The sequence below is a fragment of the Aptenodytes patagonicus genome, chromosome 2 (genome assembly GCF_965638725.1).
Source record: "Aptenodytes patagonicus chromosome 2, bAptPat1.pri.cur, whole genome shotgun sequence".
NCBI lineage: Eukaryota > Metazoa > Chordata > Aves > Sphenisciformes > Spheniscidae > Aptenodytes > Aptenodytes patagonicus.
In genome coordinates this window covers 81,364,769-81,380,425 of record NC_134950.1, presented here as the reverse complement: position 1 = coordinate 81,380,425, position 15,657 = coordinate 81,364,769, and the positions used below count along the sequence as shown (strand labels likewise).

The following is a 15,657-nucleotide window of genomic DNA, read 5'->3' as shown; positions in this document are numbered from 1 at the left end:
AAGATTCTAAATTGCTCAAAACCTGTTCACAACTAAGAACATCAATCCTAGAAAGAGTCAATCTACTTTAAAAGTATTCTGTTGATATTTCCTGCATACATCATTAGCAAATAGATATTTTGAGTCTGATTAAAAAAAACAAAACCCAATATGAACGTTTAGAAGTTAATTTTCCTCAGCTTTAGCAGAATTTTTATTAGCAGTAAGATGCATGCAGATTTTCTATTGGCAGGCAATGAAAACATTTTCACAGCAGTTCGCTTTTTAAGAAAAGCAGAGGAAAAGATTTTCGTCTTTGCTCAACTAAAATTGCTGAAGAGATATTTCACAATTGTTCTTAACAGCTGCAACAGTGGAGAAAGGAAAGCCAATTTCTATCACCATCTCCAAAATTCTCTTCTTGCGTCATATTTAAACACTATCAAAACATGGACAAATTAATTCAAAAGTAACTTTCCAAAATGCAAACTAAGAGAACAGGGGTGGGGAGAGTTTCCTTATGAGAAGCTAAAATAAATATTTTGGATTGCAGTGGAAGAAAAAAGTCTTTCATTCATTTTCTCAAGAGTCTCAGGCATAACTTAGCAAAGAATAAATCTTCACCCTAATAGTGCTGTATTGGCACGACCCACAATGAGTAAGACATGGTGGGAGAATGCCAATATACTTTGTAGTTAAATTTAAAACTTTATAGAAACAAAATAAACCTTAATTTTTTCTTGACTAATTTGGCAAACAACATATGAACTAAAAAATAATTTCAAGTGCTAGAACTCTGCCTGGCAGTCTAAATTGAAGAACCTCATTTTGTATAATCATTTACTTTAGTTGACAAAGATACAGTTTTATCCTTCTTTAGAGACTGAACTTTAAATTTTACAATCCCCAATTTAAGGGTATTCACTTCTTCAGCTTAATGTTCTAAATAATTTTGCCCTTTTATTTTCTCCTTATAGTAAGAAATGCAAGATGTGCACATGAATTTTACTTAGATGACTCATGGAAATGCTCTGCTGACACCTCTTTAATTTTTCCTTAAAATAAGAAGTTAACAAGCCTTTAGCCATACTTTTATAGATTTTTTTAATAAGCAAATGCTGTAATAGTGTACCAAAAGAATTACTTGTCAAAGACTAGTCTAGAAGTAGGTACAACTGCTGCTTAGAAGAAGGTACTTCCATAGGAAATCACTATAGAAGTTTTTCCATCACATATTTATCTGTAAAATAGCTATAAAAGCTACTTGTTGGGATAACTCTCTTGAAAGCATGCTGCTTTCACGTTAAAAGGCTAAGCTGCACACAATGCTTGTAGTTGATTTTGGCTTTCTGTACTTACAGCAAGTATCCAGCAGTAACAGTCCATGCTCGTACAAGACCTTTCAACCACTGTCTTGTATGTCCTTGTTCTAGCAAAGCTGGAAGCACCACCTGAAGCAAAAGGAGCTCTAGGGAAAGTTCACTTACTGGAGCATCGCTAGAGACAATGGAAAGAGCAGGAAGTCTGATAGTAATCTTTTACACTGAATCATATTAACACCACCACAATAAAAAAATATATTGGATGCCAACAGGAACAACTCTTAGGTTTTTGCAGACATTTTTCCTTATATACTACTCTGAGCACAGGTTAAGTGTTCATGACTGTTTAGGCACTTAGGTGCACAAGAAATTTAAGAAAAAATGTTGAGAAAGATTATATCAGAGAATATGATTTGCTCTTCTATTTGCTTCTATCATTGCTGTTTCAATTATTATTTAGAAACAGAAAGATACTGCTATCATTACAAAGAAACACAGATATTCTTTTATTCTTGAAGCAATGATAATCAGGAATGAATGTAACAAAAAACATGGCAGCAACTTTACTATCAAGAAGTTGAAGGGGAAAGTGTTTTGAGGGCATATAAAAAAACAAATAGTTATCATTACGGAAGTAATACAAACTGCCTTTTATTTTTCTTAGTAGCTTTTTATTTCACAAATTGTATGATGTATCCACGTCCTTTATCTTTTTACTTTTCTAGAAAAATGAAGTTTAGATTAACTGAAAACGAACAAAACATACCAAACAATGTCACATTAATGCTCAAAGAGCACAAATACACACTTTTCTAGTTATAGGCAGACTGAAAAAACATCTTTTTTAAATTAAATGCTTACCTGTAGAGCATAACATTATATGGAAGAAAGTTAGGCAGGAGATACTTAATAATACGTATAGGAAGCCAGAGCATGAGCAGTACAATTGATCCAAAGACAATCTGCAACAAGGAAGTTAAACAAGTTAGTCCGAATAGCAGAAACAACCAAACCTAGTTTCCCACCCATCTCTCTGACATGTTTCCTGTGTGTGGTGGGTTAGCCCTGGCTAACAGCCAAACATCTACCCAGCTGCTCACTCATTCCGCTCGCCAGCTGAATGGGGAGAAAAGAGAAGGAAGGCGAGAAGACTTGTGGATTGAGATAATGACAGTTTAATAGAGAAAGCAAAAGCTGTGCGTGCAAGCAAAACAGAAAGAGGAATTCAGTCACTACTTCCCACCAGCAGACAGATGATTAGCGACTTCCTGGAAAGCAGGGCCTCAGCACATGTTAACAGTTGCTCAGGAAGACAAATGCTGTAACCATGAACGTCCCCTCCTTCCTCCTTCTTTCCCCCAGCTTTATATGCTGAGCATGACGTCATGTGGTATGGAATACCCCTTTGGTCAGTTTGGGTCAGCTGTCCCAGGTATACCCCTCTCCCAGCCCCCAGCTTATTTGCTGGAGCAGTTAGGGAGCAGGGCAGAACGGGAAAGAAAAACCTTGATGCCGTGCAAGCACTGTTCAGCGGTAGCCAAAGCACCTGTGTGTTAGCAACACTGTTTCAGCCACTACTCCAAAGCGCAGGACATGGGCCGCTATGAAGAAAACTAACTCCATCCCAGGCAGACCAGTATGTTATGATGCCCTCGCCAAACAGGACTGAATAAGCTGCTGAATAAGCACTTACTGGCCAGCTGACAGTTAGGATAATGTCAGAGTTCTACTTTCTTCCCCCTCCCCCAGCACTGTGATTACTAATTTTGGATTCTTCTCTTTTCTTAGTGGCTGAGTTTTCAAGAAACTTGTAGAAGCCTCAAAAGATCTTTCCGTTTCTATTTCCTCACGTTGTAAATTGGCTGAAAGATCAAAATTTAGTAGGGGAGATCAGGTGCATGAAGACCATGCACTTTTATAAATCCTGTTTCCTTAAGGAACCAGATTAAAAATCAAGTACATGTTAAACACATTCTTACACTTCATGTAAATGCACCACTGGAGATTAAAAATGCAAAAAAATTACGTGTTTAACTATGTAAAAAAGAAAAATCAAATCCCATTCTTCTTGAAACGTAATAGTTTATGTTCTACACAAGAAATCTCTTAAAAATATTGTTTTTTGAAATGGCAAGCTGTAAGTGATTGCCATTCTGGGTCCCATATTCTAGCATGAGGCTGGTAAAAGTTCTGAATTAATTAGCTAAGCAAATCAAAAGGTGAAGTTCAAGTAACCGCCAGTTCCAACACAGTCTGAAAACGTATCTCTAAGACCTTTAGTAACAAGCAGATCTCTGCTTATATTTGGGCCACTTGCCGTGACACAAAGTTTCAGGCAGCTAAGGCATTATGATTATCATAAGGAGAAAACTCTGAAAGGTGGACAGGTCAGCTTCTCTCCTGTACTGAGGGTCTCTCTAATAGAACTAAGATCTCTCTATGAGCTTTCACTGCTCAAAGCACTTCAGGTACATTAATACAGTACGTCAAATAATAATGTTTCTGGTATATCAGTTTTCACAGTTGACGTGACATTTACGTCAAAAGACAGCCTGAGATTCTTCCCTTACTGCATGCTAGGCAAACTTCAGACAAACAAGCAAAAGGAAAAAAAACTTTCACTGTTCTCAATATCTTACAATGATAATCTGGAAACAGACACCACTGGCTAAGATCAGCATCATCCAATCCAAAATTTAACTAGACAGTTACTCTACCCCTGCTGCAATACTTTAGCTGAATTGGATGCACAATGTTTACGGCAGTAACAAAGAACATCATGAGAGAGTTACATGATTTACAGTATCATAGAATCATAGAATAGTTTGGGTTGGAAGGGACCTCTAAAGGTCATCTAGTCCAACCCCCCCGCCATGGGCAGGGACATCTTCAACTAGATCAGGTTGCTCAGAGCCCTGTCCAACCTGACCTTGAAGGTTTCCAGGGATGGGGCATCCACCACCTCTCTGGGCAACCTGTGCCAGTGCTTCACCACCCTCAGCGTAAAAAATTTCTTCCTTATATCTAGTCTGAATCTACGCCCCTTTAGTTTGAAGCCACTCCCCCTTGTCCTGTTGCAACAGGCCCTGTTAAAAAGTTTGCTGCCATCTTTTTTTATAAGCCCCCTTGAAGTACTGATAGGCTGCAATAAGGTCTCCCCGAAGCCTTCTCTTCTCTAGGCTGAACAACCTCAACTCTCTCAGCCTTTCTTCATAGGGGAGGTGTCCCATCCCCCGATCATTTTTGTGGCCCTCTTCTGGACCCACTCCAACAGGTCCGTGTCTTTCTTGTGCTGAGGACCCCAGAGCTGGACACAGTACCCCAGGTGGGGTCTCACCAAAGCAGAGTGTATCCATAATAATAAACACTTGTTGTCTGAATACACAAACATGTCCTGTGATTTTGCATAAGGAGAAGATATCACAGAAAAATTTGTTTTGGAAGGGACCTCTAGAAGTAAACTACCCCAATCCTCTGCTCTGAGCAGACCCAGTTGCATCAGGTTGCTCAGAACCTTATCCAGCTGAGTTCTGAGTATCTCAAAAGATGTAGATTCTGTTGGCAACCTGTTCCAGTGTCTAATCACATTAATGGTGAAAATGTTTTTCCTTAAATATGCAGTAGTGTATATGGGAGCTAATGTGTGAAATTTTCTTTCCAAATAAAGAAATTTTTGAGAAAAGTCCTTACCACTGATAAGATAAACCTCCTGAGATGTCTATAAATGGGCAAGTGAATCATTTCCTGCACAGGATTAAAGTCTGGATCATTCAAATTCCTGAGAAACCACAAGACACCAGGTCTCAATACCTGAAGTAGGAAATAGAAAACAATATATGAAGAGAAAATTATCTTTGTAGTCTGTTTTTCATTTTGGATAACACTGCTGCAGCAAATTAGTTTTAAACATAATAGGGGTATATGCTGAACAAGGCTCAACAAAATGGTACAGAAATAGAACAAAGGAAGCATTATCATAGAGAAACAGAGAAGCAATAACCAATCACAAGGTTAATTTTCAAGTATTAATCTTAAACAACTGAAATGTATTTAGGTTCATTTGAAGGCAACACCCATGTTTAAGGACTCTTTGTAAACTAAAAATCTGTAAGTAAAATATACTCTAAATCATCATTTTCCACTGCAGTAAGTACCAGTGTGGCCCTTTTTACATAAGGCTGAAATCCAATATACACACACAAAACACAGTAGCAGCGGTACACACACGTGAAAGATTTGACTAACAGTTCAACATGTAAGCTCCTCTAGGTTACATACCAGTCTTGTTCTTATAGACTTACCTCTCTCAGTAAAAGAATGAAGGATGCAAAATAAAAGACGTACACCATTCCAACTAACCAGTGCAGAAACATTGTGGTACCTGGGGCAGACTGAAAGCTCAATTCTCTATCTTTCAAAGTGGCATCAAACATCTCCTAGAAGGTAAGTAGTAAACAAATATGAATAAAGTTTGGCAAACCTCCACGGTTACTAGTTTTGTTTATCCTAGTTCATATATACTACTAGGCAAACTTTTGCCTCCTGCTAACACATAAATAATTACAGCATTTAATTAGGAAAAAGGGAATGATTTACAATAAGAACAGCAAATAAAGATCAATTTCTGATCAATTTCTTTCTTCTGACAGAGAGAAGAAAGACGACAACTCAAACACTAACATATACTACCATAAGCTATAAATCAGTTCAAACAAAGCAGCACTGCGATGGAAGCAAAACTTATTTCCCTTAAGTAAAATGCTATTTCTACTAAGGCTGGAAGAAATTAATTTTCTCCATTTGAAATAAATCACTTGATTTTTTTTTTTCAGGACAGAAAAACCGTCCTTCTCAATTCCAAGCAAACACAGCTTGAATTTCTGTTTAAAACAGAAAGTGATTGGACAACTATTAAAATATGAAGTCATTACCATTTCACATAACATGGCTACATAAAGAAGTTTATTCAGTACACAAGTTTGCCATAATTAAGTTCATTATCACACTGGTCATGTAAATGCAGTAAAAAGGATTAAGATCTTATTATTTTAATAATAGCATGTTAATTTATGTTTAGTAACCTGAAGGAAAAAAATTAGCATTAAACAGTACTTAAAAAACCCTTTCCCTCTGGAAACACTATGTTTCTAAAAACAGAAGAGTGCTGTCAAACTCGTATCAACAACTCTCTTCTCATCAGAACTTTTCTTCCTTTAAATATAAACACCGTTAAAAAAGATTTTATTCCATTTATTTCCATTCTTACCAAAGAGCATATATCTAGCCACCAGCCACAGATGAGAGGAAACACACCAATTTCAACCACCACTAACAAGGAAACCTTTAGGAAAAAAAGAGGAAAAGAACATCTCACTAGTTTAACAGAAATTGCTAAGAAAATTACAATATAAGCGTAAATCGAAAGGTTTTTTTGCTACACACAAAAAAATAGGATTACCTTGACAACAATATAGCAAACTCCTAATAAACGACGTGATCGCTGGAACTTAACAAGTGCTGCCAAACCCTAAATAGTTTTGTCAAGAAAATAACACTGAAAAATACTTTAAGACATAATTTAATTAATATGAAACACTGTATTATGTGGCTTTTAGCAACAGGGAATTTTATAAAAGACAAAAGTGAAATAGGAAGTATGTATTTTATCAGGGCTCTATTTTCAAAATTGGCTGCGACTCTGGAAGTCAATCTGATGTGCCGGATAACCCCCCCAAACATCCATCTAAAATAAATGAATAAATAAATAATAATACTACTACTTTCTCAAATTAAGCATCCAAAAGTTTTCTCAAGAAATAAACAGTTGCCTTTGAAAACATCTGCCACGAGTAAGCAAGTTTCAAAACTGAAGGCCTACCTTATATGGTAGCTTTCCTTTTCATGCAGTCTGAAACAAACTCTCACCTTTTCCAAGAAAAGCTGGATGCATATTACAGTTTGGGGGTTTGTTTTGTTTTCTTTTAGGAGGCAAAACAGAGACATGCCAATCAACTCTTTCACCACATTTGCACTGCACATTGGCATAGTGCGGTCTAAAGTTGATGTTAGCTTTGTGTAGTCTTGAACAGAAAACTGGTAACAAATGTTTATTCTTTCAAATTGAAGTTGGTGTAGTCCCTTTAACAACATGCAGCTAGAATGCAGACTTTTTACTTATGACCAAATCCTCCCAGCTTTCAGGACTCCGCCGTTACTTCATTTTCTCTGTAATAATGAGGGTTATCACCTGAAAGAAATCCTTGCTGCAAACTCTCCGTGGTTCAGAGACATAAAAGAGAAACTAAAACAATCCACATTCTAAAGATCTGGCAGGATCAAAAAGATGTGAATAAATTTCCCATCGCACCCTATGTATTTTCACAATCCCATTTCTCTTTCTGCTGCAACTACGTAGCCGACAGCAATAACGTAAGGAGTGTGAGGAAAAAACAACGGTTCTACACTCGTCTTCTCAGACAGACCTTCAAAATTTAGTTGGAGGCCTTCGAGCAAGTGTAAAAGCCTATGATTTTGTGGTGTTAAACATCTGCAAGTGTTCTGAAGAATGCAGTCACACTGAAAACCTTTAAATGTCCAAGAGAACAGAAGAGACCTTTTCTTCTAATTTCACCAAAAAGAGCAGAGCAAAATGGTAAATTAATTGCATCTGCATCATGTCTGTGCCTCCTCAAAATACAGCCAGAAAAGTGATTTACTTGTAAAATCTGAACAAGGTAACTACTGACAAAAGGATACATGACAAACAATTAGAGTCACTGCTAGCAGAACATATCCGACTATAGTTGTAATCAGGCCTTCAAAGTGAGATGCTTGAACCTGGAGGGGAGGGGAAAGAAAGGGAAAGTTTATCAGTTTCTTAAAAAATTCCATCTCCTTTTTATGTAATTAAGATAAATTCCAAATCTCAACTCTTCAAGAAGAATGACAAGTTCCTTTAGTTTTTACGTATTTTAATAATCTACTACTTTTTTAGTATTCCATCAAGAGTAGGAAATGTTTACATTTACTGGAAAAGTTTAACAGCTACTTTCTTCAAACGTGAAACAACCTCTATATACAAAACAACAAGTGCCACCTCACACTACCTCACTACCTCCGAGCTTTCGCTACCTATTGTCATCAACTATGAAAATTACTCAGTACATAAATTAAAGATGTACATGAGGAACAAGAGGTTGTTAAGAAAAAACCGAAAACGTATGCATTTTTTTGTAAAAGGAGGAAACCTCACTTGAAATGTAAATAATGTAGGAAGTGGGAAAGGGTGAGAGAACATTTTTAATCATAGATTAAAAAAGGTTTGAGGAGAAAAAAAAGGAGAGAGACTCCCGGTTACTTTTGCGATCACAAATAAAAGTGGAAGGATGCTACAAAAATATTGTGATTAAATAAATAGTGGCATTTTTTTCATTTTGAAATTGTAAAAGAGTACTTACATATTCCTCAAAGCCCAGGCCAACAATGGAGAAGTGACCAATGTGGTACGGACAAAACGCTGCATAATGTAAGCAGAAAGGGGGAAAAAAAGGCCATGAAAACTGCTAAATGGAGCCTTATTTGCAGGATGTGTATTGTAACATGGTGATTATTCTACTTCTCATCGATTTTGTGAAAACAACTAAAAAAATTACTTTCTGTGCAAATATTTGCAAGTGTTATATTTCTGTAATTTTACAAACACTGACAATCAGATCAGAATTCACACTGAAAGACTACAAACAATATAAAACTACACAGAATAAGAGGACAGTCTTTTCCTTCTTAGTTTGTCTTGCCGTGTGTAAATTAATTCAATTTCTCAGTCTTACATACTAGGGTGTTATCGGTCTCATAGACTGCTGTAGGAACCTGTTCTGTATATTCACTCTTTCCCATGCACTAAAAGACTTAAGTAGCCATTTTACCTCTTGGTCAGATGGAACTTGCTTTAGCAAGGTTTCAGTTTTAGTGCTTTAATTCTTAAGAATCCTGTGAAAAATGCAAACCCTGCAGAAATTTGCAAAGGGAAGAGAAGATGAGGGGGAGAAAGATGATGCTCCAGTGAAGGATGAGGAGCAACTGAGAAGTCTTTTACTTTGAATTAACATACTAAGAACTGTCATCGTTCCTGAGAACTTATTCTTGCCAATTCTGAAGTCTCAGGAGGAATGAATTAAAAAAACACAGCACTTCCCCATTTTTGGACACCTGTGTATTTGCAACAGGATCAAGTCGTTGTTTTAGCTCACTCTGTGGTCTTCTAACCAAGCTACGAAGGACTACAGAATTCAACATCACTTTCCTGCAGGAGTAGAGAGTGTCAATAGGAAGTAAAGGGGCTGCAGTAACTGCAAGCTTTTATTTTCACCCATACTGCCTTCACTATATCATGACAGTCCACTCTGGGGATTACTGTAGACTAAACATACCCTCAAATGAAAAGCCTGATGATTTTCTCTCTCCTCCTCATTTCCATGTGACCAATATATATAAAAAAAGCCAGGGAAAGATTTAGCAGGACTTGTATTACCCTAATCAATGATCAGAAAGTTTTAATTTACATCCCTTTCAGAGAAATCAGCAGTTACTGGGAATAGCAAAAATGTAAAAGATAAAGGGAGGACTTGAGCTCTTCCTGCCCAGTAAGAACAAGAGAAAGAAAAGTGAGATTGAAAAAAAAAAAAAAAAAAAAAAAATCACACTCATCTCCTATAGACAGACTCATGACTTAAGTCATATCTTTTTGACAGTGTTTTATGAGATTATAGCGTGCAGTTTATCATGGTTTTTTAAATAACTTTTTTAAAAGAGGATTTCTAATAGATCCCTTTTAATAAAAAGTATGAAGGAGTACAAACTCCTCTGCGAGTACTAAAATGAGCTATAGAAAATATGAATTAAGTACAACTTAATTAACTTGTCCAAGAGAGTATCATAGGAGAATTTCTGGACCAGTAATTAAGGTTCCAAATGCTTTTCTTCTGTTTTATCTTCTAGAAAGTACCTCCTGTGGCATTTGAACCCACCAGGACTGTAATTACAAATAACTAGAGATTTGGCAGTTGTAATATCACCTAAAATTAGGTGATATTACTTAGTGGGAAAGATACTAAAAATAGGCTTGAGAGGCACAAATTAAATTCCCAGATCTCCTGCTGGCTTGCTTGGGAAAGTCATTCCCCTTCTCTTCTTTACTTGTTAGTTTCCCACTTGTTAAAGCACGCTCAGAGTTACTGAAAACACATCTATATGACAACCTTATTAATTATTCTTATTACTCACTTATTATTGAATTTAAATCAAGGATTTAGAAATTTCATAGTTATTATCTACTTATTAAAGCCTAAATTTTAAAGCAGCTAAAAAACCTAATTAACTTCGGATAACTACAGATTAAAATAGACTAATTATCAGAAAGAAATAATTCAGGTATTTTCCAACTCCTATTAGAACAGTTATAGTTTTTTGTGAATTAAATATACACGATAATTCTTTTATTTCTTTTGATCTGCTGATTTGTTTCAGTAAATAGATGCTCAAATCACTGGTTCAGTATTGTGAGCTTTACTTTGCCAGCAAAAATTTCTTATCTACAGTATGATGTCAGTTTTTAAAGCTCGAACTCTTCTGCCAAGAAAGACCACTCAAAAAACCAAAGCAACATAACCAATCCCTTTCTAAACTGACAATTCATAGCAAGTGAAATTTTGAGTCTGGTATATACACTTCAAGTGTATAAAATGCTCTATCTTTTCACTAAAATGCTGCTGCTTCTGCACACAGTTGTGTCAAATTAACAACACTAACGAGCTTGAGCACCATAATCCAAAAGCTGTTAGCAGCAAAACAGGCAAAATTGAGGCACAGGGAAGAGCTGTTATTCTCCCATGTCACTCAACAGGTGTAAGGTACAAAAGAAAAAAAAAAAAAGACAAACCGAATCTGAATCACAGTTTAATGCCTCTCAGGAGGGTCTTAAAAAAAAAAAGAAAATTTTTCTAAATTTGTTACCCCCCTTTCTGCAGTAAAACCAGAGCGGAAATGCAAATTTACCCCACATATTATAAGCAGTAAATATAAAATAGGAATTCCAGAAACTCTCAAGGGCGAGTTTACTGCTATTTACAATAAGGCAGGCATTTTACCCTTTTCTTTTAAGGTTCAAATGATTGAGAAATATACACCTACGGTTTGGGGATTTTTTTTTTTTAATTTTTTTTTAAGCTGTGACAAGTTTGTGTCCAGGAAATTTTCCTAGCACTAACTATACATGGAATCAGAACACAGAAATATTCCTATCTTGTACTAGAAATAGAAAGAGTCTTGCAAACATTTAAAGTTGCAGTTCAGCTTCAGCATCTACAGGAAGGAGAAAGGAAAATAACGTAAAATACACCACTGATTAGAATTTACTGTTTTCTAAAATTTAAGTCAGTTTAAGTTGTATGAACTACGGCAAGTTGTTTCGTAGTAATTTTGGACACAAAATGAAAGTCTATTTGACAACTCTACGCAGTCAGCTACATTCTTGTGTGCCCCCCTCCCAATTTTGAGCTCCAAAAATGGATTCTTGATGGAAAAAGTGATTTATCTATATCTAGCGAAAACTATAAGAAGAAAAAAAAAATCCTAGCTATTCTTAAAAGTACTGCATTTGCTCATAAATTAAATTCCAGGAGGTTCTTCCTTTAATTTAACAGTATTCCAAACAAATATTATTTTCTGTGCTTTGGTTGACATCATTAATCTTTTGGTAGATTTCCTATTTTAAACCTATTCATGTAAAGGAATTAAAATGACAAAACTAGAAGCAATAAAGATTTATTACTCATATTCCCAGTTTGTTTGTGGTTCAATTTTCAGATGTCACAACTTAATTTATTCTGAGAGAACAGCCTTAAAATTAACCAGCATTATCACTTCACAAAGAAGGATCTTTTTAAAACCTACTTACCAAACACAAGTATGAACAACGTATTTAAAGATACCACCCAAAAGACATGTTCCTGCAAGGAGTATGGGGGAAGGAGGGAGGAAGACAACAAGGAAACAGTACATAAATATCAGTCATTTAAATGTGACTTTACTTCTGTATCTAAACTTCTTATTTCAACTGCCTATTATTACCAGAACTTGCACATCTCATGTTAGAACCAAGAAATTTGCTCTAACACAAAGACCAAAACATGCAGGACAGATTATGAAAGCATCTGTTTACATTCATGGACATTTACCTAGATAAGAGCACTTACATTTGCTTTAACACTCTCATTTTGTAAAAATAAACTTTTATTTTAAAATCAATATAAATAGTTCTACCCTTAAAAACAATTACATGAAATGTATGTGGATATTTGTTTTATAAATGAGAAAATGTTTGTCTGAACTTTTAACAGTTAGACTTTGTCACAAAAAGCCTGTTAACAAAACTGACAGCTCTCACTCTAGAAATGACAGCACGTCTCTGTTTTTTAGTATTCCTTTTAGCCAAGATGTGAACTCAGCCATAAGTACACTGGAATTTTAGTTCTTTTGATATTAATATTTAAGGTCAATCACTAATGACATAATTAGTAATGGATAATGACATTATTTTAAACATGAGACATTACATTAAGACATTTTATTTCAGACATGAGACATTTATCCACTACAGTATCTAATAAACACATTCATATTTAAGAATTGTATTTCTTTCACACAGTAAATAAAGTAAAATTTATACTGCTGGAAGAGAGCACAGATCTTTTCTCCCTTTCAAATATAAATTACTTCTCTTTTTAAAATAAGTCATCTGGCAGATCACACCCAATGAATGTAGCTGTGATGGGTTAAAGTTTTGTTGCCATCGACTCTTTGCACACTCTTTCCCCTGACCCTGAAATCAGAGCTAGACATCTCCAACAGTCAGATAGGACGGGCAGCAGAGAGTGCCCTTCAAATAAACTATAACGAAGCCCACTAGAAGATATGCATTATATATGTAAGAGTTTGTCAGGGAGATAATCAACAGGGGTTCACCCAAAGACAAGTGTCAAAGAGCCAATAGCCTTTTTAGGAGTGATTTGCAAAATTACCATAATTATAAAGATTTTTGGAACCAATTTAAAAGATACGTGCTCCACAAGACAGACTGACTACTGTGAAGATTCAAAAAAAGATTTGATACTGATAGCAATTAAAATAATATTCAAGAGGCGAAAAATTCTAGGGAAGAACAAAAAAACCCAACCCAAATAAAATCAGGAAACATAACTGAAGATCTTAAATTTTAAAATCTAGTCTACACTAAAAATTCACTAGTGGTGTTCTGGCAGTATTAGGACAAATCAGAGAAGGCTGAATGACACTATTTTAATCATAACATGAAGAGAAAAAACTTAAGGCTAGAACAGATATGTATTTTCAGTGTACACTTTTTTAAAGGTTCTAATTTTTATTTACAGTGGTGTACTTGATCCAAAGTTACCTATGCCTTTTAAGAAATTTCACTTTTATGCCACACACACACAGAGCTCTACTCTGTGAAACTCCTGAAAAAGGCAGTTTGCTCAAACATGACTTCATATGAAAGTCTCTTTAAGAATACATATCATATGAAAATAGGGACTTCAAATAGAATGATGCAATTTTAAAAAATGCAGTTTACTTTTAAAAAAGCCTTCTATAGAAATTCTTGAAATGCAGGATTTCACTTACTAAAAAAACCAGAGAGCCATCGAGTCCAAGCATCTGTGAAGATAAGAAAGTTAATTTTAGTTACTCATCAGAAAAACTAAGCAACATGCATCTAAAATAAGCCTTATAGAAGCCTCTTTCACACCAACTTTTAATGTCCAATACGGTCAAAAGCTTTTTTTATTGCTAAACCAACAGAACCTGGACATAAATTCTTAAAGATAAAGATAGAAACTAAGTTCAAAACAGTAAACTCAGTTGATCAGAGGCAGTGATATACATGTGGAATATCTTAATATACATGTATTTACATATGGCAAACCAAACATATAATCAATTAATTTATAGGCTATTTCTCTCCAAGACTTTGAAGACTCTGACAAAGATTTTGTATTTACAAAAGATTTTAGTGATTGAACTGTTATTTAAAAACATGCTTAAACAAATCTATTACAATGCAAGAGAATTTTTTTTTTTGCTTCCTAATTGCAAAGTATCAATTTCTGTTGCACTGAGAAAAGTCAAAGGTTAATATTTTACCTTCAATGTATAAAAGCAACTAGTAACAGGATAATGTTGCTACACTGTATGTTATTAAGTTTAGAACAGAATTGGTTTACAGCTAGGGAAGACAGGAAACAAATCCTCTATCACTCTGTATGCACAGCTGTTACGGGAAGTGTCCACAGAACAGCCAAAAATAGAGCATCTATAAAAAAAAAAATCTCTCCTTTGCCCCAACTTCAAGGATTTCTTACTATTTCAATCCAGACACTCCTACTCCACAATTACTGCTGTAAAGTACCAGGTTCAAGGCTGTTCTGTACCAGGATTTTGCACGAAGTTCCAAATTAAAGTTGCACATATTTTACAGAGTAAACCAAGATGCAAATATTTCTGAAAACTCAGAAAGCTTGCATGCTATTTTCACAAGATGAAATAGCAGAAAAGCCTACCCCACTTTTGATAGGAAATGCCAACTAGATGGCAATTGCCTATGCCAGCACATAGGACTGGAAATGGTTATGAGAGTTTGCTGAAACTGGTTTCTACATTCATGGAGAGGCATCAAAATATTTTCAATTAGGAGTATGTCAACTCTTCCCAGCACATAAACTGGGTTCAGAAATGTAACACTTTCGTCTTGAGATACTCAGGAGAATGGTTCAGAAACCTGAATTTATGCGTGCCCTTTTCCACTAAATATCTTTCAAAACAAACTAAGAAGTTTTAACTAGATACAAAACAAAGATCAAGACGTGTCCCTCGTGATGAAAACTGTACTTCTACTACACTGCAATCAAGGCAACAGCTGTATCACAGCCTAGGAATACAGTGACTAGCTTTACAACTGTCTGCAATAGGCACTAGTGACGCTGGTAAACCACGTGAAGCTGCTGTATCTACCTTCAGGTAGATTTTGCTGCATGTGATGAGCTTTGAACTCCGATGCTGGCTACTTCTAAACCAGCTGCAAAAAACTAGTTCTTGAGTCTCTAGACTACTCTGATTACAGTGTACATGCATCTCATGCTCTAATTATGGAATTTGTGATCCATAAACAAAACAGAAGCAATGTTACGTTAAAATGCTCCATCATTTTTTAAGAAACACATTTGTCTTTTGCAAGTATGTAAATAAAGTAAATTAACCAAAGTTTCCTGTTCTCTCTTTTCTT

General features: G+C 35.5%; 1 protein-coding gene across 4 annotated transcripts in view; it reads right to left on the bottom strand.

Annotated features, from left to right (window-relative positions):
* Positions 1 to 15,657, bottom strand: part of MARCHF6 (membrane associated ring-CH-type finger 6) — a 57,107-nt gene that overhangs the window by 14,888 nt on the left and 26,562 nt on the right. For all 4 annotated transcript variants that reach the window (XM_076330332.1, XM_076330335.1, XM_076330331.1 and 1 more), the window contains exons 9-18: positions 14,001 to 14,033; positions 12,256 to 12,307; positions 8,759 to 8,817; positions 8,058 to 8,138; positions 6,760 to 6,828; positions 6,568 to 6,642; positions 5,603 to 5,737; positions 4,992 to 5,111; positions 2,163 to 2,263; positions 1,339 to 1,476 (exon numbers count right to left, since the gene is read on the bottom strand). In XM_076330332.1, the coding sequence (XP_076186447.1) occupies positions 1,339 to 1,476; positions 2,163 to 2,263; positions 4,992 to 5,111; positions 5,603 to 5,737; positions 6,568 to 6,642; positions 6,760 to 6,828; positions 8,058 to 8,138; positions 8,759 to 8,817; positions 12,256 to 12,307; positions 14,001 to 14,033 (863 nt within the window). The remainder of the gene's footprint in view (positions 1 to 1,338; positions 1,477 to 2,162; positions 2,264 to 4,991; positions 5,112 to 5,602; positions 5,738 to 6,567; positions 6,643 to 6,759; positions 6,829 to 8,057; positions 8,139 to 8,758; positions 8,818 to 12,255; positions 12,308 to 14,000; positions 14,034 to 15,657) is intronic.